Below are 25,003 nucleotides of genomic sequence, written 5' to 3'. Positions count from 1 at the left end.
GAATCTTCCAGATCAATGTCCATCTGTTATATACCCGAGGAATCTAGCAAAAACAAACAAACAAAAAATACTTGTGGCATAGCACTGCAATTGGTGCCATTCATTGGTTGTGTTTTCAGGAGTCCAATAATTCCCTCTCCACCTTCATGGTTTGTTTAAGTAGAGACAAAACGGTTGACTGTGTTAGACTTGTGTGGGGGCCAGATTGGTGAATTAAATGAGGATGTGAATAGGGTAATCATTCTCCAACATTTATGTTTGTAATGAGTATTTTGTCCTCTACCTTTCCTCACAAGAAGCAATGTTGTTTTTATTTACTATCTGCAGAAGGACCGTTGGAAAGTCTCTCACTTAATCTTCTTCTGTTCAGGAAATGAATGTGGAGTTTCTGCTATCTGCTACATATGTCCTTTTATAGTTTTGAGAAGGGAGTAAATAATTACTGGATTTTGTGAATGTGATTGGATTTTGATTCCTCTGTGAATCAAAGTTGAAACAGGCCTCCATTTTAACCTTTTCCCTGTTTTTTTTTCTCATTGTAATAAGGGGGTATAATAATACTCTGAGTTTCTGGTATCATGTCAGTTACAGATACCTTTGTAATAGGACTGGACTCCTTTGTAGAAGGACTAGGAGATTCATTTCCAAGAAAACTTGCAATACTCTTGCAATATTCTTGCTCTTGGAAACACAGCTTCTCCTGTAGTCTCCATCTGGACTCTGGATCTGGAAATTGTCTCAAGTTGATAACTGAGCAAAGTATTGTGACATTTCCACTGAAGTAGTTGCTCTCAGCCTCCTGATGATCTATCTTTGGTTTCTTTTGGTTATATACATTGAAAAATACTTTTTATTTTTTAGTTGACATTTATCTTCCCCCAGGAATGCCATATTATATTAACCATCTCCATATTTCTTTCTGCATCAGGACCCTTAACCATTTCTGTGGCCTTCACTTTCACTACAAAGAAAAACTTACCACCTTGTTTCATGTGACTAAGTTATATTAAGGTGATATTATTTTATCTTGTATTTCCTAGTTCTATAATAGTACATGGGCTTCCCTGGTGGCTCAGAGGTTAAAGCGTTTGCCTCTAATGCAGGAGACCTGGGTTCGATCCCTGGGTTGGGAAGATTCCCCTGGAGAAGGAAACGGTAACCCACTCCAGTATTCTTGCCTGGAGAATCCCATGGACGGAGAAGCCTGGTAGGCTACAGTCCACGGGGTCGCATAGAGTCGGACAGGGCTGAGCGACGGAACAGATAATAGTACATAAGGGCTTTCCTGGTAACTCAGTTTGTAAAGAATCTGCTTGCCAGTACAGGAGATACAAGAGATGTGGGTTTAATCCCTGAGTAGGAAAGATTTCCCCTGCAGAAGTAAATGGCAACCCACTCCAGTAGTCTTGCCTGGAAAATTCCATGGACAAGAGGAGCCTGGTGGGCTACAGTTCATGGGGCTCATAAAGCGTCAGACACAACTGAGCAGGCACACAGTTCATAATAGTATGTGCCTCCTATATTCTAGGCAATAGAGACCAGTCATCACTAGATTCTCAGTGGTGGCAGTTCCTCTCTCATCAGTGTATTTCTTGTGGTTTCACTTGATAAATCCTCTCTGCTGCCTTTCATAAAATATAATTGGCTACTGGTTTATTGGCATTTTATAATTTGTCCATTCCATCATATCCAGATCTCTGAGTGTTTTTATACATTTCTGTGTTATGTGAGATGATGGCATTTCTCGCATATTTCAGTTAGTAAAATTTCCAAGAATCAAACTAGCCACATAATAGTACCATTTCAAAGGTTCTTACAAAAAAATGTTATATCGTAGGGGATTGCTCCTATATCAATAAGATTTCCCCACCCAACTTTTAATATGCCCCCCCGATTATTGATATTGTCATTTTCTTTTATTTTTTAAGCAAAAGGTTCAAACTCTTTAGGTGTGTCAGCTCAGATGTCTTCATTCTATGACTCACTGTCCCACTCTTTCCCAAACACGGCCCTGAAGTGGCATAGAAGACTTACTAGGTTTGAGAATTTCACCTTCCCTGGCGCTTCACTATTCCTAAGCATGCTGATTGCAGCCATGAAATTAAAAGACGTTTACTCCTTGGAAGGAAAGTTATGACCAACCTAAATAGCATATTAAAAAGCAGAGACATTACTTTGCCAACAAAGGTCCGTCTAGTCAAGGCTATGGTTTTTCCCGTGGTCATGTATGGATGTGAGAGTTGGACTGTGAAGAAAGCTGATCGCCGAAGAATTGATGCTTTTGAACTGTGGTGTTGGAGAAGACTCTTGAGAGTCCTTTGGACTGCAAGGAGATCCAACCAGTCCATTCTAAAGGAGATCAGTCCTGGGTGTTCATTGGAAGGACTGATGCTAAAGCTGAAACTCCAATACTTTGGCCACCTCATGCGAAGAGTTGACTCACTGGAAAAGACTCTGATGCTGGGAAAGATTGGGGGCGGGAGGAGAAGGGGACAACAGAGAGTGAGATGGCTGGATGGCATCACCGACTCGATGGACATGAGTTTGAGTGAACTCCGGGAGTTGGTGATGGACAGGGAGGCCTGGCGTGCTGTGATTCATGGGGTCGCAAAGAGTTGGACATGACTGAGCGACTGAACTGAAGCATTCTCAGCTCTCCAAGTATGGTAATGAAAGTCTGTCACCTTCTTTCAAGGATGTCCTCTGACTTTCCAGCCTTACCTTAAGTTAATGGATAATAATGTTCTCATTTCATTGTCGTTTTTCCATGTTATCAGTGGTCCCCAGGATAGTCACACAACTCTGTGATCTGAAGAATTATGATTAATGGTTTTGGTTTTTTGTAGCCTTCTCCAAATGGATGTGTTATGACTCTCTTTTGTCCATTTTGTTCCCCAAGCACAGTTCTTCTAGCTGTACTTAAGGAACCTATTCTCTACCTTCAGGTCTTTTTACTTTGCATGAATTTTTCTTTCCCACCTTTTCAAAAAATGTTTTCATTATATTTTAAACCTATTCTCAGAGGGAATATGAATACACCCTCTAGAGAAGAACCCTCTTCTGTTCTTGCACAGCACTTCTTATATTTTTATGCTATTTTTCCATAATATGAAATTATTTTCTCTGTGTTAAATCACTTATTTTAAGCAACTTCTCAAATGTCCCTTCCTTCCAAGATACACATTATATAATTCAAGGGGCATGTGTGCTTCATATTAATCTTGTGTGTTACTGCTCATATGTCTGGGCCATAGTAGAATTCTAATATACATTTGCTGAATGAATCTTCTTCAGTTAAGCACCTGGCTGAACTACAGTGTGACTGGTAGCTTAGGTTCCTGACTACTCCAGACTATGTGTTGTCATTGATCTAGAAATAAGTGAAGATAGTGCTTCAATATTAAATAAAATTCACACACATAAAAACTACCTGTAAGAGCTCATCCATGAGTCAGAAGCCTCATTTTCTTCTTATGTAGGCATGTGTAGACTCAGTATAGGCATAACTATGATGATGTTTCGGAGAAGGCAATGGCAAGCCACTCCAGTGCTCTTGCCTAGAAAATCCCATGGATGGAGGAGCCTGGTAGGCTGCAGTCCGTGGGGTAGCTAAGGGTCAGACACGACTGAGCGACTTCACTTTCACTTTTCACTTTCACACATTGAAGGAAATGGCAGCCCACTCCACTGTTCTTGCCTGGAGAATCCCAGGGACAGGGGAGCCTGGTGGGCTTCCATCTATGGGGTCACACAGAGTCGGACACGACTGAAGTGACTTAGCAACAGCAGCAGCATGATGATGTTCTAAGAACTCATCAGCCCAGCTTTTCTAATGGGACCCTTTTCTTTGAATCTGTTTTTTATTCACTGCCAAATTCTCATCATTTGGTTTTGAAATTAATGAAAATAGATCCCAAATGGTAAAATTATTTCCAGTTTCCTGGATTCCATTGTAAACATTCTTGCTGGATAATGTTTCTTAATTCTAGGCTTTAAATTTTAAGCTCTTGATAAATTAAGCCCAATGGAACCAAATTACAACTGGCATTTTTTTTAAGTATTAGAATTATATTCTGAAATAGCTATTATCAGTTTTCTCCATTTTACTATTCAGAAAACTGAGGCAGACAGGTGGCATAACTTGATGAGGATCAACACAGCTAGTAAGTGATTGTTGGAGTCAGCTGAGCAGTATGGCTTGAAAGCCAATTGTTTTACATTCTACCTTTTATTACTTCTCAGAATTTTAGATATGCTGGTCTTTTCCATCTTAAATAAGAGAATTTAAAATGGACAAAAATAAAATAACTTTAGATATCAGAAATAGCACAGAGTTAAACTTTTACTTTGAGGGAGAAAGTGTGAAATCATAGGACAGTCAATAGAAATTGGTCAGGTAGTACCCACTTGCTTAGAAAGAATTAATTAAAAATCAAAGAGAAAAAGTGGCCTGATTTTGAATAACTGTAATTGAGAGAGGTACTCAGACTGAGAAGAGATTGGTAAAATATACTACTGTGGCCTAATGACAAAACTATTTGAATCATAATCAGGAAGAGTTTAGATCTTAAGGGAAACATAATTGTAATATATACTCGTCATGACCTGGTATACCCATAATGACTTACATCAATGAATAATCCTACACAATATTCTATACAAATATGAGTCAATAGTAGCAAGAAAGATTATTTATGAGGAAATGGAAAAAGAGAATATTTCTCTATTTTACATTATAGTTTGGTAGCAAATAAGATTAGAATATGAAAGATAGTCAATTAATGGGAGAGAGAGCTATAGACATTTTCAAAGAATATACTGAATCAAATTGAAACTGAAGAAGCAAAAAAAGGAAAAATGGTGGGGCAATTTTAGAATTCATTAAGCATTCTGGAGGAGTATTTGTGGAAATGTATTTTACTTAGAAAGTTTCAAAGGATTCTAGTAACGTAATTAAATAAGGTAAACATGTAAGAATATGTTACAAAGAGATTACAGGAAGGCCTCTGGAAGACATATCATGACAGTTTTTTTAATTTGCATCTGCCGAAGACATTTTGTTAAAAACCATCTCAATTTCTAATGTTATGGAGTTAAAATAATTTCAATCTTATTGTTCCAGAGATATAGATATCCGCATTCACTGAAACCTACAAATGCATGGCAGCTTAATGAAAGTCAGAGGTAGTAAGTAAATAGCAACACTTCTAATAAAGACTGAACAACAGAGTAATCTTATGAGTGAACATAGTGAATAAGATCACATAATTGTGGAGACATTTCATTACCAAGCAAATATATCAAACGTAAATCATCTAAGTCAGCTATCATCTAAAGCAAGTTTTTAAAGAATAAGTCTGAAGTGAAAGTCGCTCAGTCGTGTCCAACTCTTTGCAACCCCATGGACTATACGGTACATGGAATTCTCCAGGCCAGACACTGGAGTGGGTAGCCTTTCCCTTCTCCAGGGGATCTTCCCAAAACAGGGATCGAACCCAGGTCTCCCGCATTAAAGGCGGATTCTTTTCCAGCTGAGCCACAAGGGAAGCCCAAATAGATGTAGAGATTCAGTCTTCTAGAAAGAGGGTTAATATCTTTTTTCTTCATGAATCTTAGAAAATGTTTACAAAAAGAGTTGATTGTTTTAGAATTTGTGAGAAGTCAAAACTTGGAGGAATCGTTCTCTGATCCTTTTGGTTCTTATGCCATAGATCATGGGGTTCACCATGGGTGGAACAAGAACATAGATGTTAGCCACAAAGATGTGAATATGAGGAGCCACATGGTGTCCAAATCTATGCGTAAGGAAGGAGAAAAAGGCTGGAGTATAGGCCACCAGGATCACACACACGTGGGATCCACAAGTGCCCAGGGTCTTGAGCCGAGCAGCCTTGGATGGAAGACGGAAGACAGTGTAAAGGATGACAACGTAGGAACAGAGGATTAATATGAAATCTAAACCTCCAGTGAGGAAGGCAGCAGTTAGGCTGTATGTTCTGCAGATCCTGGTCTCTGCACAAGCCAGCTTGATCAGAGCCATAAATTCACAGTAGGTGTGAGGGATGACATTAGTTCTGCAGTAGGGAAGCCACTGAAGCATAAAGGGTTGAGGACTGTAAAGCACAGCTCCACGAAAGACAATAGCCAGCCCCAAGTTCTGGATGACTCTGTGTGTCAGGATAATGGAATGTCTCAGAGGATTGCAGATTGCCACATACCTGTCAAAGGCCATGGCCAAGATAAACCCTGAGGCCATGCTACATAGTGAGTGAATGAGAAATACTTGGACAAGGCAGGCTTCAAAATAGATCTCCCTGTCATGGAACCAAAAAATGCTGAGGATTTTGGGCATAGCAGTAGTGGAAAGGATCAAGTCAGCCATAGAGAGCATACAGAGGAAGAAGTACATGGGCTCATGCAGGTTGGAGTCTGTTCTGATAATAAATAGAATGGAGAAATTTCCCAGGAGAGCACTTAAATAAGCAAGGCAGAAGGGCATTGATATCCAAGTGTGGATGGCCTCCATCCCTGGAATGCCAAGGAGAAGGAAGGTACTGGGATGAAAACTGGTGTTTGGCAGTGACATGATGAAAAATATGGGCTGTGTTCAGTTGTAGAATATGTGTATATTTTCAAATTCATACGACCATTTATTTACTGATGACTTCATTTATTAATTAATATAAATCTTGAGAATGTTTTATACTCTAAAAATAAAATGATAAATAAGACCTAATTCCTAATTTCAGATTAACTTTCTAATAGGGGAGAAACTGATATAAACCAATGATTAATCTCCCATGTTATCAGTGCAGTAAAAGGTTTATGACAAACCATTTTATGAACAAAGAGGTAGAGATATTTTTTCTACTTCTGTGAGTCAGAGGATTCACAGATAAGATGTTTAGTCTTGCTTCTGAAGCACTCTGGACCTTTAAAAGAAAAATTATAACATAAGTAAATTCACAATCAGACAACTCTAACCTTAACTGTATGAGCCCTCTTGAAAATTAATTTGTTCAAGACTGTTTATGAAATGGGGCTTCCTTGGTGTCTCGGATGGTAAAGAATCCTCTTGTAACGCAGGAGACCTGGGTTTGATCCCTGGGTCAGGAAGATCTCCTGCAAAAGGAAATGGCAACCCAGTCCTGTATTCTTGTCTGGCAAATCCCATGGACAGAGGAGCCTGCTGGGCTCTAGTCCATGGGGTCACAAAGAGCTGGGCATGACTGAATGACTAATACTTTCATTTGTGAAATACAGTGTTCCCTCAGTATGCATGGAGGATTGGTGCCAGGACCCGCCATGGATACTAAAATCCTCAGATGCTCAAATCCCTTAGTCAGCCATCTGTATCCTCATGTGTGTACATGAAACCAACCGTGGGTCATGTAGTAGTATTACATGTATTTATTGAAAAGAATCAGTGTGCAAGTGGACTTGTGCAGTTCAAACTCATATTCAAGTGTCAACTGTCCCTTTAAATGGCAGTGACATTGCAGAATGAAGAGAACACAAGACTCTGTCCTAAATTTCACTTGACTGTCCACTATGCCACAATTAGCATGCTTTGATGAATAATTTTAATTGCACATATTCTAGACTCTTTTTCCATGGAATGAGAACTATAAAAGTGAAAGCAGAAGGTTCTAAATTAGGACACATTCTGCATCTGTCTCCTCAGATTATATTAAAATTAAGAGCCACCCTCCTCCTATGGAAGGTAACTATTTTGAACCAGGTAATAATCATCCTCTTTCAACCAATATCTCATTTCTCCTTCAAACATTGCCCCTTTTCTCCATCCTTTCCATCTGATAAGTTCAAACTTCAGAGTTCTGGACGTATCAGAATTTAGCAATATATAGCTAAATTGTGTCGTGCTGACAAGTACCACTGTTAATTCTGAAGACAGTTTACAGATCAGCTATATAAGAGCAATAGTGGAAGCACATTGTACCCCTGGAGAGATATAAATCAAAACAAGGAAAAACAGCTGAAAATACAGGGAGTAGAGCCTGCAAAAAAAATAAGTTCATATTTTATCACTCATATTCCAATATGACCAGAGAGCTAATTAAGCAGATAAGTCTGCTTCTATTAGGAAATATATAGATGTATAACTTCTCATAATTGCGCTGTTTGCCTAATTCAAATGTAAACCAGGAAGCTGAAAAGGACGAGAAGTCCTAACACCTAGGAGATGGCATGGAGGCAGAAATAAAAATATCTCTCAGTTTTGGAGTTGTCAACCACTGAGGATCTTTCTCATTTGAAACTGAATAAGAGAAAAGACAATAAGGGAAATCTAAAATTATTTGCTAATGAAGCTGTAAATTGTCTTAATATATATGGTTTAAGATTTACTTTGAATAATAGCTTTACTTCAGCAAATAAAAGGTTAGAAAGTAGATATTAGCATGTAAAGGGTAGGCAAAACTTATACATTATTTTACAATTAAATTTCCTCTTCAGAATAGCTCTCCATTTAAAGAGTAAATCAAGTTCAGAGCAACACCCCCTTATGTATATAAAATATGAAAACATGCCATCTGGATGGCATAATTCCAATTCTAACATTTGTAATAAATTCCTGGACTGCCTTGTTTTTGTTATATAAATGATAAAATCAAATAACAAAACTTTGAATTAAGAACAAGTGTATACCCGTGGCGGATTCATGTCAATGTATGGCAAAACCGTAAAGTAATTAGCCTCCAATTAAAATGAATAAATTTATATTAAAAATAAATAAATAGAATTTTAAAATAACACCAGTAATAATTTTGAGTAAACAGGAGAAATTAAATGATGAGAAGGAATAAAAAAAATAAAAAGTGGGATATGGCCAAAAAGTGAGAAATAAAAGTAAGAGCAGGCCCATACATACTTGCTTGAAATTTTTTTTTTTTCCTTTGTCCCACTGTCACTATAGGAACTGACTTTTCTTCAGTGGATCACAAAGCTCCTGCTTCTCACTTCAGCAATAATAATATATACTTAGACTTCATGTGCAAGTAGCATCCCTGTTGCAGAATCTGAGAACAAAATAATAATTACACAATTTCCATCCTCCCACGTACCTCTTTCTGTAGCACAGCCTCAATTTCTTCAGTCTTAGCTCCCAGATAAATATATTCAATAACATCGCTTATTCTTGAGTTTGTTGTACATACCAAATGTTGATGTGGGTACTTTGCCCTGGAGTTTGATTGAACAGGTCAAGGAGCAGTTACTGTTATGCATCCTCTTTTCAGTGGCATTACTTATCCTTAGAGAACCTCAACTGAATGCCATGCCTTTCGTAGAGCTATGATCAGATAGGAAGACTAAACTCTTGGAGAAAAGGAAAATCCTAGAAGAGAAAGATCTAGTGGTCAAGGAATATCAGCTTTGATACAAACCATGAATTTATAGAAATAAGGAGAGAGATGTAATAAAAAATATAACATCTTGTCAATTCAGTAAGGATGTTTATTTACAGAATATACTAATCATCACTCAATCATTTTCTCACCACCTACTATTAATTTTAATATCACTTTCATTGAATTTTAATATCACTCTGTTTTCTGATCCCTTTGGCCTTGATGAAAAACCCAGGGCCTCTTGCTCCACAATTCTAGTAATGAAGAAAGATGCTGAGGTGGTTGTATTATCCTTCACCCTACCTGTCCTGTATCATCAGAACAGGTTTGCCTTTATTCAAATCTACTTCTTCTCAACTAACCTCAATTATATTAATAGTTCTAGGATCACAGGCTCCCAGGAGCCAAGAAAGTGGCCCAGGTGTGCATGGGTTCCCTGTGGAGCCTAAGACATACCAGAGCTGAGCTTCTTGAGCAGGGGATAGAGTTATTCTCACACCACTGTCACAAGAGCCGGGAAGATAGAAATAAACATAATTTTTTCAATGGACTATGTCTCACTGTAAAAGTAATTTCATTAGGGATATATTGATGGTCACAAATACTTAAAGATATGCTTGTTTCACAAAATTCTTCCAAATTTTTGGCAACATTGGCTTTATGTAATAATTTATGACTTGTTTGAGTACAGGTGATTCCTAATTTCCTCTGAGAAAATATAATGGAACAGAGATCTTTCTTAAAAGAAATGATAGCGTTTTCATAATTGTAATTTTAATGGGCACAAAATATGTCATTGAATTTTGTTGCATAGTTTACTTAACCATTTTCCAATTCCTGAATATTTGTATTATTTTATTGTTTTACTAACTAGGAAAACTTATCAAGATTAATTCATGTAAGTATGATAGAAATAATAAAAAATTCACAAAACCATGTGCATCTACTGCTCTGAACATTGCTGTGCAAAGAAACTTTATGATCTCTAGCTCCACTATCATACATACGGAAATTTTTCACATTCCTGAATTTATTCATTAAAACAACTATTTTATTCATCAAATAAACTCTTTTATATGTACTAGGACATAGTAGTATTCTAGAGACTAGAAATTTAATAAAACAGACAAGGTCCTTCATATTAGGAATATTTGGTGTAGTGGTTAAAATCAACAATAAATAAGGAAATATAATATTTCAGGAAATAAAATATTCTTTTCCAACATGAATTTGCTGTCTAGAAAGCTTAGAATTTTTATCTTGAGTTTGATAGCAGTTAATTTCTTTAACATTGAAGTTTTAAAAAAATCTATTTTCTTTTCTATACCATGTGTGTTTCCTTAATTCTAGTAATTGTTACTCATTTTTAAAGCATTTTCTCCTCTCGTTTATTATTTACCTTCTTCTATCTTTCTTGATATATGCATTTTTGGCCATTCTAGTTCACTCCTCCAACTATTCAAATTTTTCCATTTTCTGATGATTATTAATTAGTAATTTCATAATTATTTTATGATCTGTTACCTGACAGTTTTTAGGGGCGTGTGTTTGAAAGTAAAATTGTGTAATTTTATGTGCAGTTTCATAAATAGTGACTAGATCAGTTCTACTAATTGTCTTTTTTCTTCCCAAATACTCTTTAGAATCTTCTCAGAATTAAGTTTCCTATTGCCGCCATAGTAAGTTACCACAGATTTAGTGGTTTAAAACAGCATAAACTTTTTATTTAACTCTGTATGTTAGAAATTCAACACATATGTCACTGGACTAAAGGTTTCATTCTTTCCCAGAGGTTTTAGGATAGAATCAATTATACTGACTTTCCAGCTTTTAGAGGCTGCTCCTATTCCTGGACTCAGAGTCTCCTTGCATCTTCAAGGCTGACAATGGATAATTAAGTTTTTTTCACCATGTATCACTAAAACTGATTTCTCTGCTGCTTCCCACTGCCATTTTTAAGGACCCTTATGGTTACATTGGACCTGCCTAGATAAACTAGAGCATTCTCCATATTTTAAGATCAGGTGATTATTCAGTTCAGTTCAGTTCAGTTCAGTCGCTCAGTCGTGTCCGACTCTCGGCGACCCCATGAATCACAGCACGCCAGGCCTCCCTGTCCATCACCAACTCCCGGAGTTCACTCAAACTCATGTCCATAGAGTCGTTGATGCCATCCAGCCATCTCATTCTCGGTCGTCCCCTTCTCCTCCCGCCCCCAACCTTTCCCAGCATCAGAGTCTTTTCCAGTGAGTCAACTCGTCGCATGAGGTGACATCAGTAATTTAAATACCCCTTTATCACATGAAGTAACATTAAGTTCCTAGGACCTGGATGTGGATATATTTAGGAAGCCACTATTCTCCCTGCTAAAGGAGTTGCTTTTATTATTTTTTAAAAGTGTGTCAATGTATGGCAAAACCAATATAATAATGTAAAATAATTAGCCTCCAATTAAAATAAATAAATTTTTTTAAAAAGTGTGTTTATGTTTTGTCTCAAGTACAGATTTTAAATATATATGTATATGTATTAATAAGTGATATATATAGTATAATATATATAATGTTACTTATATATTATATAAATATGTATATTACTAATATATTATTGTATAATAATATATATAATTGTAACTAGTTATGGGCTTCCCAGGGAGTGCTAGTGGTAAAGAACCTGCCTGCCAATGCAGGAGACTTAGGAGATCTGGGTTTGATCCCTGAGTCGGGAAGATCCCCTGGAGGAGGGCGTGGCAACCCACTCCATTATTCTTGCCTGGAGAATCCCATGGACAGAGGAGCCCGGTGGACTACAATCCATATATGTATTGATTAATAATTATAATATATAGCTAATTATATATATAATTGTAACTAATAACCCTGGGTTGGGTTGATCCGCTGGAGAAGGAAATGGCAATCCACTCCAGTGCTATTGCTGGAAAATCCCATGGACAGAGGAGCCTGGTAGTAAGCCCATGGGGTCACAAAGAGTTGGCACGACTGAGCGACTTCACCTATGAATTTATGTATATTTTTATGTGTTTTGTTTCCAAAAAAAAAAGGATTCAAATATATGCTTATTTTAGTATCCATTTGACAAAAAATTACTAGTAAACATTTATTTATACCACTAAAGTTTTTAAGAAATTAGAGTTAAGCGGAGAGTCGGACACGACTGAGCGACTGAACTGAACTGAACTGAATGATACCTAATGCTAATGGCAAGCCACTCCAGTACTCTTGCCTAGAAAATCCCATGGACGGAGGAGCCTGGTAGGCTGCAGTCCATGGGGTCACTAAGTCGGACACAACTGAGCGACTTCACTTTCACTTTTCACTTTCACGCATTGGAGAAGGAAATGGCAACCCACTCCAGTGTTCTTGCCTGGAGAATCCCAGGGACGGGGAGCCTGGTGGGCTGCCGTCTATGGGGTCGCACAGAGTCAGACACGACTGAAGAGACTTAGCAGCAGCAGCAGCAGCTGGTGAAAAAGGACATTTTGTTTTCAACTATAATTATCTTTCTTCAGTTATACAATTTTCATTTGAAATTTAAACAATATTCCAATTTCTTCCTGAATATTTAAATCTTGCTTTTTATTTTCTTGAATATGTTTATTCACAGTTATTTTAAAGCCTATCTAAAAATTGTATGTTTATTCTTGTATTATTATTTTTTATATTAGTCTTATGTTACATATCTTTGTTTCCTTTTCTGCTGGTTATGCTACAGCCAAATATTTTCTGTAAAATTAAACTAGAAATAATTTAATCCTAGGATAATGTCATGTAATATTACACAAGTTTACAAGATTTGTATACACTTCTGGCAGATGGTTATTGGCACTAATAGGTTACTGACACCTATTTTATTATTTTTTTGTTGCTTTTTTTATTTATTTATTTTTTTAATTTATTATTTTGGAGGCAAATTAACTTACATTAATATATTGGTTGGTTTTGCTATACATTGACATGAATCCGCCCCGGGTGTACATGTGTTCTCCCTCCCGAACCCCCCTCACACCTCCCTCCTCCCTATATCCTCCCTCCATGTCATCCCCGTGTACCAGCGCCAAGCATCCTGTATCATGCGTCAAACCTGGACTGGTCACTTATGATAATATACATGTTACAATGCCGTTCTCCCCAATCATCCCACCTTCACCCTCTCCCACAGAGTCCCAAAGACTGTTCTATACATCTGTGTCTCTTTTGCAGTCTCGTATACAGGATTCAGGTTATCATCTTTCTAAATTCCATATATATGCGTTAGTATACTGTATTGATGTTTTTCTTTCTGGCTTACTTCACTCTGTATAATTGGCTCCAATTTCATCCACCTCATTAAAACTGATTCAAATGCATTCTTTTTGATGGCTGAAAAATACTCCATTGTGTATATGTACCAAAGCTTTCTTATCCATTCATCTGCAGATGGACATCTAGGTTGCTTCCATGTCCTGGCTATTATAAACAGTGCTGCAATGAACATTGGAGTACATGTGTCTCTTTCCATTCTGGTTTCCTCGGTGTGTATGCCCAGGAGTGCGATTGCTGGATCATATGGCAGTTCTATTTCCAGTTTTTTGAGGAATCTCCACACTTTCTCCATAGTGGCTGTACTAGTTTGCATTCCCACTAACAGTGTAAGAGGGTTCCCTTTTCTCCACACCCTCTCCAGCATTTATTGCATGTAGACTTTTGGATAGCAGCCATTCTGACTGGTGTGAAATGGTATCTCATTGTGGTTTTGATTTGCATTTCTCTGATTATGAGGGATGTTGAGCATTTTTTCATGTGTTTGTTAGCCATCTGTATGTCTTCTTTGGAGAAATGTCTGTTTAGTTCTTTGGCCCATTTTTTGATTGGGTCATTTATTTTTCTGGAATTGAGCTGCAGGAGCTGCTTGTATATTTTTGAGATTAATCCTTTATCAGTTGCTTCATTTGCTATTATTTTCTCCCATTCTGAAGGCTGTCTTTTCACCTTGCTTAGAGTTTCTTTTGGTGTGCAGAAGCTTTTGATTTTAATTAGGTCCCATTTGTTTATTTTTGCTTTTATTTCCAATATTCTGAGAGGTGGGTCTTGGAGGATCCTTCTGCGATTTATGTCAGAGAGTGTTTTGCCTACATTCTCCTCTAGGAGTTTTATAGAATCTGGTCTTACATTTAGCTCTAATCCATTTTGAGTTTATTTTGGTGTATGGTGTTAGGAAGTGTTCTAATTTCATTCTTTTACAAGTGGCTGACCAGTTTTCCCAGCACCACTTGTTAAAGAGACTGTCTTTTGTCCATTTTATATTCTTGCCTCCTTTGTCGAAGATGAGGTGTCCATAGGTGCCTGGGTTTATCTCTGGGCTTTCTATTTTGTTCCATTGATCTATATTCCTGTCTTTATGCCAGTACCATACTGTCTTGATGACTGTGGCTTTGTAGTAGAGCCTGAAGTCCGGCAGGTTAATTCCTCCAGTTCCATTTTTCTTCTTCAAGATTGCTTTGACTATTCGAGGTTTTTTGTATTTCCATACAAATTGTGAGATTATTTGTTCTAGTTCTGTGAAAAATATTGTTGGTAGCTTGATAGGGATTGCATTGAATGTATAAATTACTTTGGGTAGTATACTCATTTTCACAATATTTATTCTTCCAATCCACGAACACAGTCTTTCTTTTTGTCTTTTGTCTTCTTCTTCTGGGACTCCTATGATTCGAATGTTGGGGCGTTTAATATTGTCCCATATGTCTCTAATATTGTCCTCATTTTTTTTTATACTTTTTTCTTTTTCCTACTCTGTTTCATTTATTTCTACAATTCTATCTTCTAGCTTGCTTATCCTGTCTTCTGCCTCCGTTATTCTACTGTTTGTGCCCTCGAGAGTGTTTCTGATCTCATCTATTGTATTATTCATAGTATATTGACTCTTTTTTATTTTCTCTAATTCCTTATTGAACATTTCTTCCATCTTCTCAATCCGTTTTTCCAGTTTATTTATCTGTAACTCCATTTTGCTTTCCAGATTTTGAATCATTTTCACAATTAAAATTCGAAATTCTTTATTGGGTAGATTCCCTATATCTTCCTCTTTTGTTTGTGTTGGTGGGCATTTATCCTGTTCCTTTACTTGTTGGGTATTTCTCTGTCTCTTCATCTTGCTTATATTACTGTGTTCGGGGTGGCCTTTCCGTCTTCTGACAGTCTGTGGAGTTCTCTTTATTATGTAGTTACCTCGTTGTGTGTGGGGTTGGATGGGTGACTTATCAAGGTTCCCTGGTTAGGGAAGCTTGAGTAGATGTTCTGGTGGGTGGAGCTGGATTTCTTCTCTCTGGAGTGCATTGAAGTGTCCAGTAATGAGTTTGAGATGACCGTGGGTTTGGGGTGGCTTTGGGCAACCTGTATATTGAAGCTCAGTGCTATTCTCCTGTGTTGCTGGATAGCTTGCGTAGTATGTCTTTCACTGAAACTTGTTGACCCTTGGGTGGTGCCTGGTTTCAGTGTATGTATGGAGGCCTTTGATGAGTACCTATCAATTAATGTTCTCTGGAACCGGAGATCTCTGGTGTTCTCAGGATTTGGCCTTAAGCCTCTGCCTCTGGTTTTCAGTCTTATTCTTGCAGGAGGCACAAGGCTTCTCCCTCTTCTGTTTTCTGGTCTCCTCAGTGTCTAATTCCCGTCCTGACACCAGGATGCGGTGGTGAACACTTTTTTTTTTTTTTCCCCGGCTCTCCTATACAGTCCTGCTGTAGGGAGGGAGGAACAGCTAACAAATATCCCTGGTGTCTGTGGGGAGTGCTCGCGGTGTCTCGGCTACACTGGGAATGCTCCCGCTCGAGGCGTGTGTGCTTTCCCTGTTTATGCTGCTTAGGCTTTAGTTTGCTCTGCTGCAAGCTGTCCGCGGGTGGCGCTTGGTTGCATCCACTGCCCAGGTCTGAGCGGCTCAGGTTCAGGTCCTCGGGCACTTGACAAAGGCGCAGACTTGGCTGGGCCTGCGTTTTGTGCCTTCCCCAGTCCTAGCCGCTCAGGTGACCAGGCGTTTGGCGAGCGCGGTCTCTGCAACTTATCGCCTTCCCGGTCCCTGCAACCGGCGCAGTTTCTCAGGCGGATATCGACCATCCCGAACCCAAGAGGTCCTGGCCAGCAAGGAAGCCTGCCTGCAGATTGGTACGGGAAGCCTCTCTGGGGCCTCGGCTGCCCCCGCCCCAGCGCTGGCTCCCCTCCCCGCCCGCTGGGGGAAGGGCGGCTCGCTCAGCTCAGCGCCGGTTCTGTGGGCGGGGCTGTCTTGGGGCTTTTTCACAGGCTATTTCCAGCCCTCTCGCCCTTCAGCTGCAACCTCTGCTCTGGTATCCCAAGTTCGAGGCCTCAGTCTGCCCTGGGGCACCCAAGCCCCGGTTCTCCCTCTAAGCACAGCCGCCAGTTCTCCCTCCAAGCGCACAGCCGTTCTCCCTCTAAGCGCAGCCGCCGGCTCTCCCTCCAAGCGCAGGCGCCGGCTCTCCCTCTAAGCGCACAGCCGTTCTCCCTCTAAGCACTGCTGCTGGCGCCTCCCTGCCCCCGCCCTCCCGCCTGCTAGTGAGGGGCGCGGGCGTCTGTGCTGCTTCTCCACTGAGAGTTTCCTCTGGGCACTTAGTCTGAGTTTTAATTATTTATGTCTTTTGTCTCCCAGTTATGCGGCCCTCTGAGGTTCCACTCGCCAGTGTTTCCAGGTGTTTGGAAACTTCTCTCTCTCTTTTTTTTTTTAAGCCTCACTTCCCGGGAGGGAGCTCCGTCCCCCCCTCTTTTGTCTCTCTTTTTTTCTTTTTATCTATTTCCTACCTCCTTTCGATGACTATGGGCTGCTTTTCTGAGTGCCTGATGTCCTCTGCCGGTATTCAGAAGTTTTTTTGTGGGATTTACTCAGTGTTCAAATGTTCTTTTGTTGATTTTGTTGGGGGGAAAGTGGCCGCCCTGTCCTATTCCTCCACCATCTTCCCGTCGACTACCCTGACACCTATTTTAGTACCTCTGAGAACATATCTATTTGTGATTCACTGGTCCATCTAGGGAAGATCCCATATAGGCTGGGTATTAGAAGCTGCCCAGTTCTAATATCAATTTTAGTTCTGTAGTCCCTTTATTTTATTGTGTAGTCTTACTATTCTTAGTTCTTTTATTCCACCAAGGAGTTTTCAGTTGGAACCCTTCAACCTCCCATTGTGTATCTAAATTCAGCAGCCATCAGAGGTAGAGTCAGAGTTTCCTTGCATTTGTCCACTTGTGCCTCCTTTTCGCTTTCTTTGTTCCTGTGGAAATTCCTGCTGTCTCATCCTGAACAACATATCCCTTAGGCTCACAGGTCCTTACTCCTTAATGTACCATTAGTGGCTCTGATTCACTCAAGCTTTCAGGGACCCTATTTAACCAGGAAAAATGAAAAGCTTCTTTCATCACAGATGTTTAAGCTAGAAAATTTCTATACCCCTTAGAAACACTATCTCCAACTTGAGCACTTTAAATATGGGCAAAAAACCAAAGCAGTGAAATTGTTTAAATGATGAATAAACAGAAGTGGCCAACAGACAGGAATAAGTCTGTTATGGGGAAGAAGGGCAAAGCTGGAAGGCAAAACAGCTATCACTTTGTCGATAGAAAGACAGGTTACAGTGACTCAGGGAAAGAAATCGGTTATGGGTAGTTGGAGATAGGGAATTTCAGTGAGGTGAAAAAATAATGAATTTTGTAGGAAAAAAATTGTAAAATGCAATGCAGTAATGTGAGATGAGATGTGTTTGGGTATTTTAGATAAGCAGAAGAGCATACTTGAATAGAGTCGTGTATACTAATGCATATATATGGAATTTAGAAAGATGCAAATGATAACCCTGTATACGAGACAACAAAAGAGACACAGATGTATAGAACAGTCTTTGGGACTCTGTGGGAGAGGGTGAGGGTGGGATGATTTGGGAGAATGGCATTGAAACATATATGTTGTCGTATGTGAAATGAATCACTAGTTCAGGGTCAATGCATGTTATAGGATACTCGGGGCTGGCGTGCGGGGATGACCCAGAGGGAGGATAAAGGGAGGAGGGAGGTGGGAGGGGGGTTCAGGAGGGGGAACTTATGTAAACCTGGGGCGAATACATATCAATATATGGCAAAACCAACCAATATAATATTGTAAAATAATTTGCCTCCAATAAAAAATAAATTACTTAAAAAAAAAAGAAAGGGCCTTGGGTTATTTTATACAAAAAGAAAGAAGGAAAGAATGTAATTTGGGAATGAGAATGGAAATTAGGTCAAAACTAGTAAACTGTGTAAGAGGCAATCTAGGGGATTTGAGCATGAGAGCCCATAGATGGACTGAAAGGAGAGCCTGGGCAAAATCTCATGTATAATCCACCTCCCTTTCTCCATACACAAGGAAGAAGGATCTTATAAGTAATGACAATGACTTCCCTTTTCTTCAGAAATAAGTAGGCAGCAATTAATACATTTTAAACACAGAAATGAACTGACTTGCCTGTGTCTTTAAGAATTCATGGCTCTAAGGAAAATTGATTTGAGGGAATGACATAAGAATGGAAGAAATGAGATTAGTTAAGTGGCTAATACAATAGAAGAGGAATGCTGACAGAGGTAAGCAATAGAAGTGAATAAGTTCAAGTACTCTGGACCTTGAAATGAGAGGACATGGATTTTAATAATCAAGGACAAAGCCTAGTTTTTACATTTGATCAATTGTGTAGCATGAGTTACATTTACTAAGATGGAAATAGTAATGCTATTGCCAAGAGTTCCTTCTTGGCCATGTGATCTTTGTTCTGTCTTTTAGACATAAAACAGAGACATCTGATAGACTATTTGATATCACTCTGGAGATCAGTAGAGAGTTAAGGATAGAGATGTGTGGTGAAGTTACCAACGGATAGTTTTTAAAAGCAATTACTGAATAGAATATTTTAGGAAAAAGTGTAGCTATACATTAGAAATAAAAACAGAAGGAATACCTGGGGTACTTTTAGTATTTAGAAATCAGGCACTGGAGTAGGAACCAATGAAGTTTTAAAGAAATAAAATAGATCAATTAATAGGGTAGGAGGAAATAAAACAATCATGTTTACAAAAAATAATATATATGTAAAATATTTTCAGATGAGAACATAGTCAACAATTTCACATACTGCTGAGAGTTATAATGAGAACAGGTACATTTTTTGAATTTGGTGACTAGGAATTATTGATTAATTTGAATAGAACTGTTCCATTTGGGGAGGAAGTTAGGCAGGATCCTAGAGTAATGAGAGTGTATATTTTGTAGACCACAACAACTTCATAAGGTAGCATTCTTGTTGCAGTTCAGTTCAGTCGGTCAGTCGTGTCTGACACTTGCGACCCCATGGCACGCCAGCTTCACTCTCCATCAACAACTCCTAGAGCTTGCTCAAACTCATGTCCATCAAGTTGGAGATGCCATTCAACCATTTCATCCTCTGCTGTCAACTTCTCCTGCTGCCTTCAGTCTTTCCCAGCATCAGGGTCTGTTCCATTGAGTCTGTTCTTTACATCAGGTGGCCAAAGTATTGGAGTTTCAGCTTCAGAATCAGTCTCCAATGAATATTCAGAACTGCTTTCCTTTAGGATGGACTAGTTGAATCTCCTTGCAGTCCAAGGGACTCTCAAGAGTCTTCTCCCGCACCACAGTTCAAAAGCATCAATTCTGTGGTGCTTAGTATTCTTTACAGTCTCACAGCCATATTGACTACTGGCAAAACCATAGCTTTGACTTAGATGGACCTTTGTTGGCAAACTAATGTCTGTGCTTTTAAATATGCTATCTAGCTTCTTCTTTGTGAAAACACCAAATGGCGGATGACGCACAGGAGGGCCTAGAGGCCCCGGGGGCCCCGAAATGGGAGGCCGCGGTGGCTTCCTCGGAGGCTTCGGTAGTGGCGTCCGGGGCCGGCGTCGCGGCCAGAGTCGAGGCCCGGGCAGAGGCTGTGGAGCTCGCAGAGGCAAGGCGGAGGACAAGGAGTGGCTCCCCATTACCAAGCTGGGCTGCCTGGTCAATGACATGAAGATCAAGTCTCTGGAGGAGATCTACCTTTTCTCTCTGCCCATCAGGGAGTCTGAGTTTATTGATTTTTTTCCTGGAAGCATCCCTCAAGGATGCGGTTTTGAAGATTATGCCCGTGCAAAAGCAGACCCGTGCTGGCCAGAGGATCAGGTTCAAGGCGTTTGTTGCCATCGGGGATTACAACGGACATGTCGGTCTGGGTGTCAAGTGCTCCAAGGAAGTAGCCACTGCCACCCGTGGGGTCATCATCCTGACCAAACTGCCCATTGTCCCCGTGCGAAGAGGCTACTGGGGGAACAAGACCGGCAAGCCCCACACAGTTCCTTGCAAGGTGACTTGCTGCTGCGGCTCCGTGCTGGTGCGCCTCATCCCTGCGCCCAGAGGCACCGGCATCGTCTCCGCCCCTGTGCCCAAAAAGCTGCTGCTGATGGCCAGCATTGACGACTGCTACACCTCCGCCAGGGGCTGCACCGCCTCGCTGGGCAACTTTGCCATGGCCACTTTTGATGCCATTTCCAAGACCTACAGTTATCTCACCCCTGACCTCTGGAAAGAGACGGTGTTCACCAAGTCTCCATATCAGGAATTCACTGACCATCTTGTGAAGACCCACACCAGAGTCTCCGTGCAGAGGATGCAGGCCCCAGCTGTAGCCACCACATAATTTTATGTGGAATAATAAAGAGAATAATAAAGTGAATGAAAAAATGAAAAATAAAATAAATAAATAAATAAATATGCTACCTAGGTTGGTCATAGTTTTTCTTCCAAGGAGCAAGTATCTTTTAATTTCATGGCTGCAATCAGCATCTGCAGTGATTTTGGAGCCCAAAAAAATAAAGTCTGACACTGTTTCCACTGTTTCCCCATCTATTTCCCATGAAGTGATGGGACCAGATGCCATGATCTTTGTTTTCTGAATGTTGATCTTCAAGCCAACTTTTTCACTCTCTTCTTTCACTTTCATCAAGAGGCTCTTTAGTACTTAAATTCTGCCATAGGGGTGGTGTAATTTGTATATCTGAGGTTATTGATGTTTCTCCTGGCAATCTTGATTCCAGCTTGTGCTTCATTCAGCCTCGCATTTTGCTTGATGTACTCTGCACAAATTAAATAAGAAGGGTCACAATATCCAGCCTTGATGTACTCCTTTCCCAATTTGGAACCAGTTTGTTTTTCCATGTCCAGTTCTAACTTGCTTCTTGACCTGCATGAAGATTTCTCAGGAGGCAGGTAAGGTGGTCTGGTATTCTCATCTCTTTAAGAGTTTTCCACAGTTTGTTGTGATACACACAGTCAAAGGCTTTGGCATAGTCAACAAAGCAGAAGTAGATATTTTTCTGGAACTCTCTTGCTTTATTATGATCCAATGAATGTTGGCAATTTGATCTCTGGTTCCTCTGCCTTTTCTAAAACCAGCTTGAACATCTGGAACTTCACGGTTCACATACAGTTGAAGCCTGGCATGGAGAATTTTAAGCATTATTTTGCTAGCCTGTGAAATGAGTGCAACTGTGTGGTAACTTGAACATTCTTTGTCATTGCCTTTCCTTGGGATTGAAAAACTGACGTTTTCCAGTCCTGTGAACACTGCTGAGTTTTCCAAATTTGTTGGCATATTGAGTGTAGCACTTTTACAGCATCATCCTTCAGGATTTGAAGTGGAACACAAAAGTAGGAAGTCAAGAAACACGTGGAGTAACAGGCAGATTTGGTCTTGGAGTACAGAATGAAGCAGGGCAAAGGCTAATAGAGTTCTGCCAAGAGAACACACTGGTCATAGCAAACACCCTCTTCCAACAACACAAGAGAAGACTCTACACATGGATATCACCAGATGGTTGACACCGAAATCAGATTGATTATATTCTTTGCAGCCAAAGATGGAGAAGCTCTATACAGTCAGTGAAAACAAGACCGGGTGCTGACTGTGGCTCAGATCATGAACTCCTTATTGCCAAATTCAGGCTTACATTGAAGAAAGTGGAGAAAACTACTAGTCCATTCAGGTATGACCTAAATCAAATCCCTTATGATTATACAGTGGAAGTGAGAAATAGATTTAAGGGACTAGATCTGATAGACAGAATGCCTGATGAACTATGGACAGAGGTTCGTGAAATTGTACAGGAGACAGGAATCAAGACCATCCCCAAGAAAAAGAAATGCAAAAAAGCAAAATGGCTGTCTGAGGAAGCCTTACAAATAGCTGTGAAAAGTAGGGAAGTGAAAAGCAAAGGAGAAAAGGAAAGATATAACCATTTGAATGCAGAGTTCCAAAGAATAGCAAGGAGAGATAAGAAAGCCTTCCTTAGCGATCAATGTAAAGAAATAGAGGAAAACAATAGAAGGGGAAAGACTAGAGATCTCTTCAAGAAAATTAGAGCTACCAAAGGAACATTTCATGCAAAGATGGGCTCAATAAAGGACAGAAATGTATGGACCTAACAGAAGCAGAAGATATTAAGAGGTGGCAAGAAGACACAGAAGAACTGTACAGAAAAGATCTTCACGACTGGGTGTGATCACTCACCTAGAGCCAGACATCCTGGAATGTGCAGTCAAATGGGCCTTAGAAAGCATCAATATGAACAAAGCTAGTGGAGGTGACAGAATTCCAGTTGAGCTAGTTCAAATCCTGAGTGATGATGCTACGAAAGTGCTGCAGTCAATATGCCAGCAAATTTGGAAATGAATGCTAAATGAATGCTTAACATAGAGAGGTCAGGGTCTGGGAAAATATTCTTACTTTACATCACAATCAAAAATAAAAGTAAATGATACAGCTGAAAGTGAATAAAAATAAACTAACCTATGAAAATAATAGTAGAAAATGGAGGAGACTATATTATACACTTAGGGGAGGAAAGGGCAATCTATGAATCTTTCAAAATCCAGAATCAGCAGCCTAAAAGATTAACAGATAACAGTATAATAACCATAAATCGTTGTAAGGATTAAACAGTCATGTATTAACATGATTCAAAGTAATTTCCAAATCTGTATGAATAATGCCTCTACAAAGCAAGCATTTAAAAAAAACTAATATAAAAACATGACCTGCTATCTTCTCAATGTTGTATGTTTTTCTTCCTTTTAAGACTTCATACTCTAGTGGTAGAAAAATGGCTTCTTGGAACAGTGTCACAATAGGCACTAATTCGAGTATTGGACAGGCACCTTCATTCTACCTCTCTGGGATTCCTGGCTACGAGGATGTTCAACATTTTATTTCCATCCCCTTTTGTGTGTTCTATCTGATTGGAATAGTGGGCAACTGTATAGATCTTCACATCATCTACAATGACAAGAGTCTCCATGAGCCCATGTACTACTTCCTGGCCATGCTGACCCTTATGGACATGGGCATGTCCATCTACACCCTGCCCACAGTATGAGAACCTTCTGGTTTGATGCTAAGGAGATTGAGATGAATACTTGTGTATCCCAGATGTATTTTGTTCACACTTTTTCTCTAATGGAGTCAGCTGTGCTCCTAGCCATGGCTTTTGACTGCTATCTTGCCATCTGCAATCCTTTGAGGTATTCCAGCAAACTTACCCCACAACGCATTGTCTATATAGGGGTCTTCATTGTAATCAGATGCTCCGCTGTCCTCCCTGTTGTTCTTGTTTGTATCCCCACATTTTCTTTCTGTCACTCCCATGTTCTCTCCCACTCCTGCTTACATCAAGATGTCATCCAATTGGCCTGTTCTGACATCTCATTCAATGTTTTGTATGGCTTGTTTGTTGTGGCATACTTTTGAAGTGTAGATTCTCTAGGAATCTTTTTCTCTTAAGCTTTCATCCTCCGCTCTGTGTTGCGCATTGCATCCCAGGGAGGGAAACTCAAAGTTACATGTGTCTCCCATATTTGTGCTGTGCTCATTCTATATGTGCCAATGATAGGATTGTCCTTAGTGCATCGTTTTGCAAAACATTCCTCTCCCATTATTCATGTTACCATGGCAGATATTTACCTGTTAGTTCCACCAGTTCTCAGCCCAATTATTTATAGCATCAAGACAAAGCAGATTCGCCAAGGCTTCCTAGGGATATTATTGTCCAAAAGGATAGGGCTTGCTCACACTTAGATTGTCTGATATTTCAAATTTTGCATCCATCACCTTCACTCTGAAGATTAACCTGTTAGAAATTCTTGGACACATTTGGTACATAATAATTCCGTGACAGTTCTCAAATTCCACATGTCCCTTCAAGAAAAACATTTCAGTTTCTATCATTATTTCCCAGCTTTAAAGCATCTTAAAACACTTGTGTCAGGATAATTAGTAAGAGGGAATAATTTTATTCAAATATTTTATGGAGATATTTTCAAGTTTGAAGGGAAGTCCCATTTTCTATGTTATAACTAAAATAGAGAAATTCACTAACAACTCAATGGTAAAAGATGTAATACACAGCAGAATTGATGTTGATAACTCATTACATTTTCTTTCCATTTTTTCAAAGTAGATTTCACACTCCATATTTTGAGTCAGGTTGTAAGCAAGTGGATGTTTAAATTTAGAGATGGAATAAATGAAACTATTGCATTTCTTTATTTCCTTTACTTCT

The 25,003-nt window shown here is 39.5% G+C and overlaps 1 protein-coding gene and 2 pseudogenes across 1 annotated transcript; 2 read left to right on the top strand and 1 right to left on the bottom strand.

Annotated features, from left to right (window-relative positions):
* Positions 1-5,644: 5,644 nt before the first annotated feature.
* LOC129553950 (olfactory receptor 52D1-like) lies at positions 5,645-6,586 on the bottom strand. Its single transcript, XM_055422621.2, has one exon. It carries the CDS (start codon positions 6,584-6,586, stop codon positions 5,645-5,647), a length of 942 nt encoding a protein of 313 aa, XP_055278596.2.
* An 11,441-nt stretch (positions 6,587-18,027) lies between these two features.
* Positions 18,028-21,106, top strand: LOC129553632 (small ribosomal subunit protein uS5 pseudogene; annotated as a pseudogene).
* A 2,391-nt stretch (positions 21,107-23,497) lies between these two features.
* Positions 23,498-24,519, top strand: LOC129553631 (olfactory receptor 51G1-like; annotated as a pseudogene).
* The last annotated feature ends 484 nt before the right edge of the window (positions 24,520-25,003 follow it).

This window comes from Moschus berezovskii, chromosome 14, assembly GCF_049115385.1.
Source record: "Moschus berezovskii isolate FMDL1 chromosome 14, NW_MosBer_1.0, whole genome shotgun sequence".
Taxonomy (NCBI): domain Eukaryota; kingdom Metazoa; phylum Chordata; class Mammalia; order Artiodactyla; family Moschidae; genus Moschus; species Moschus berezovskii.
Note: the sequence above shows the minus strand (reverse complement) of the source record. Positions and strands in the feature narration are given on the sequence as shown.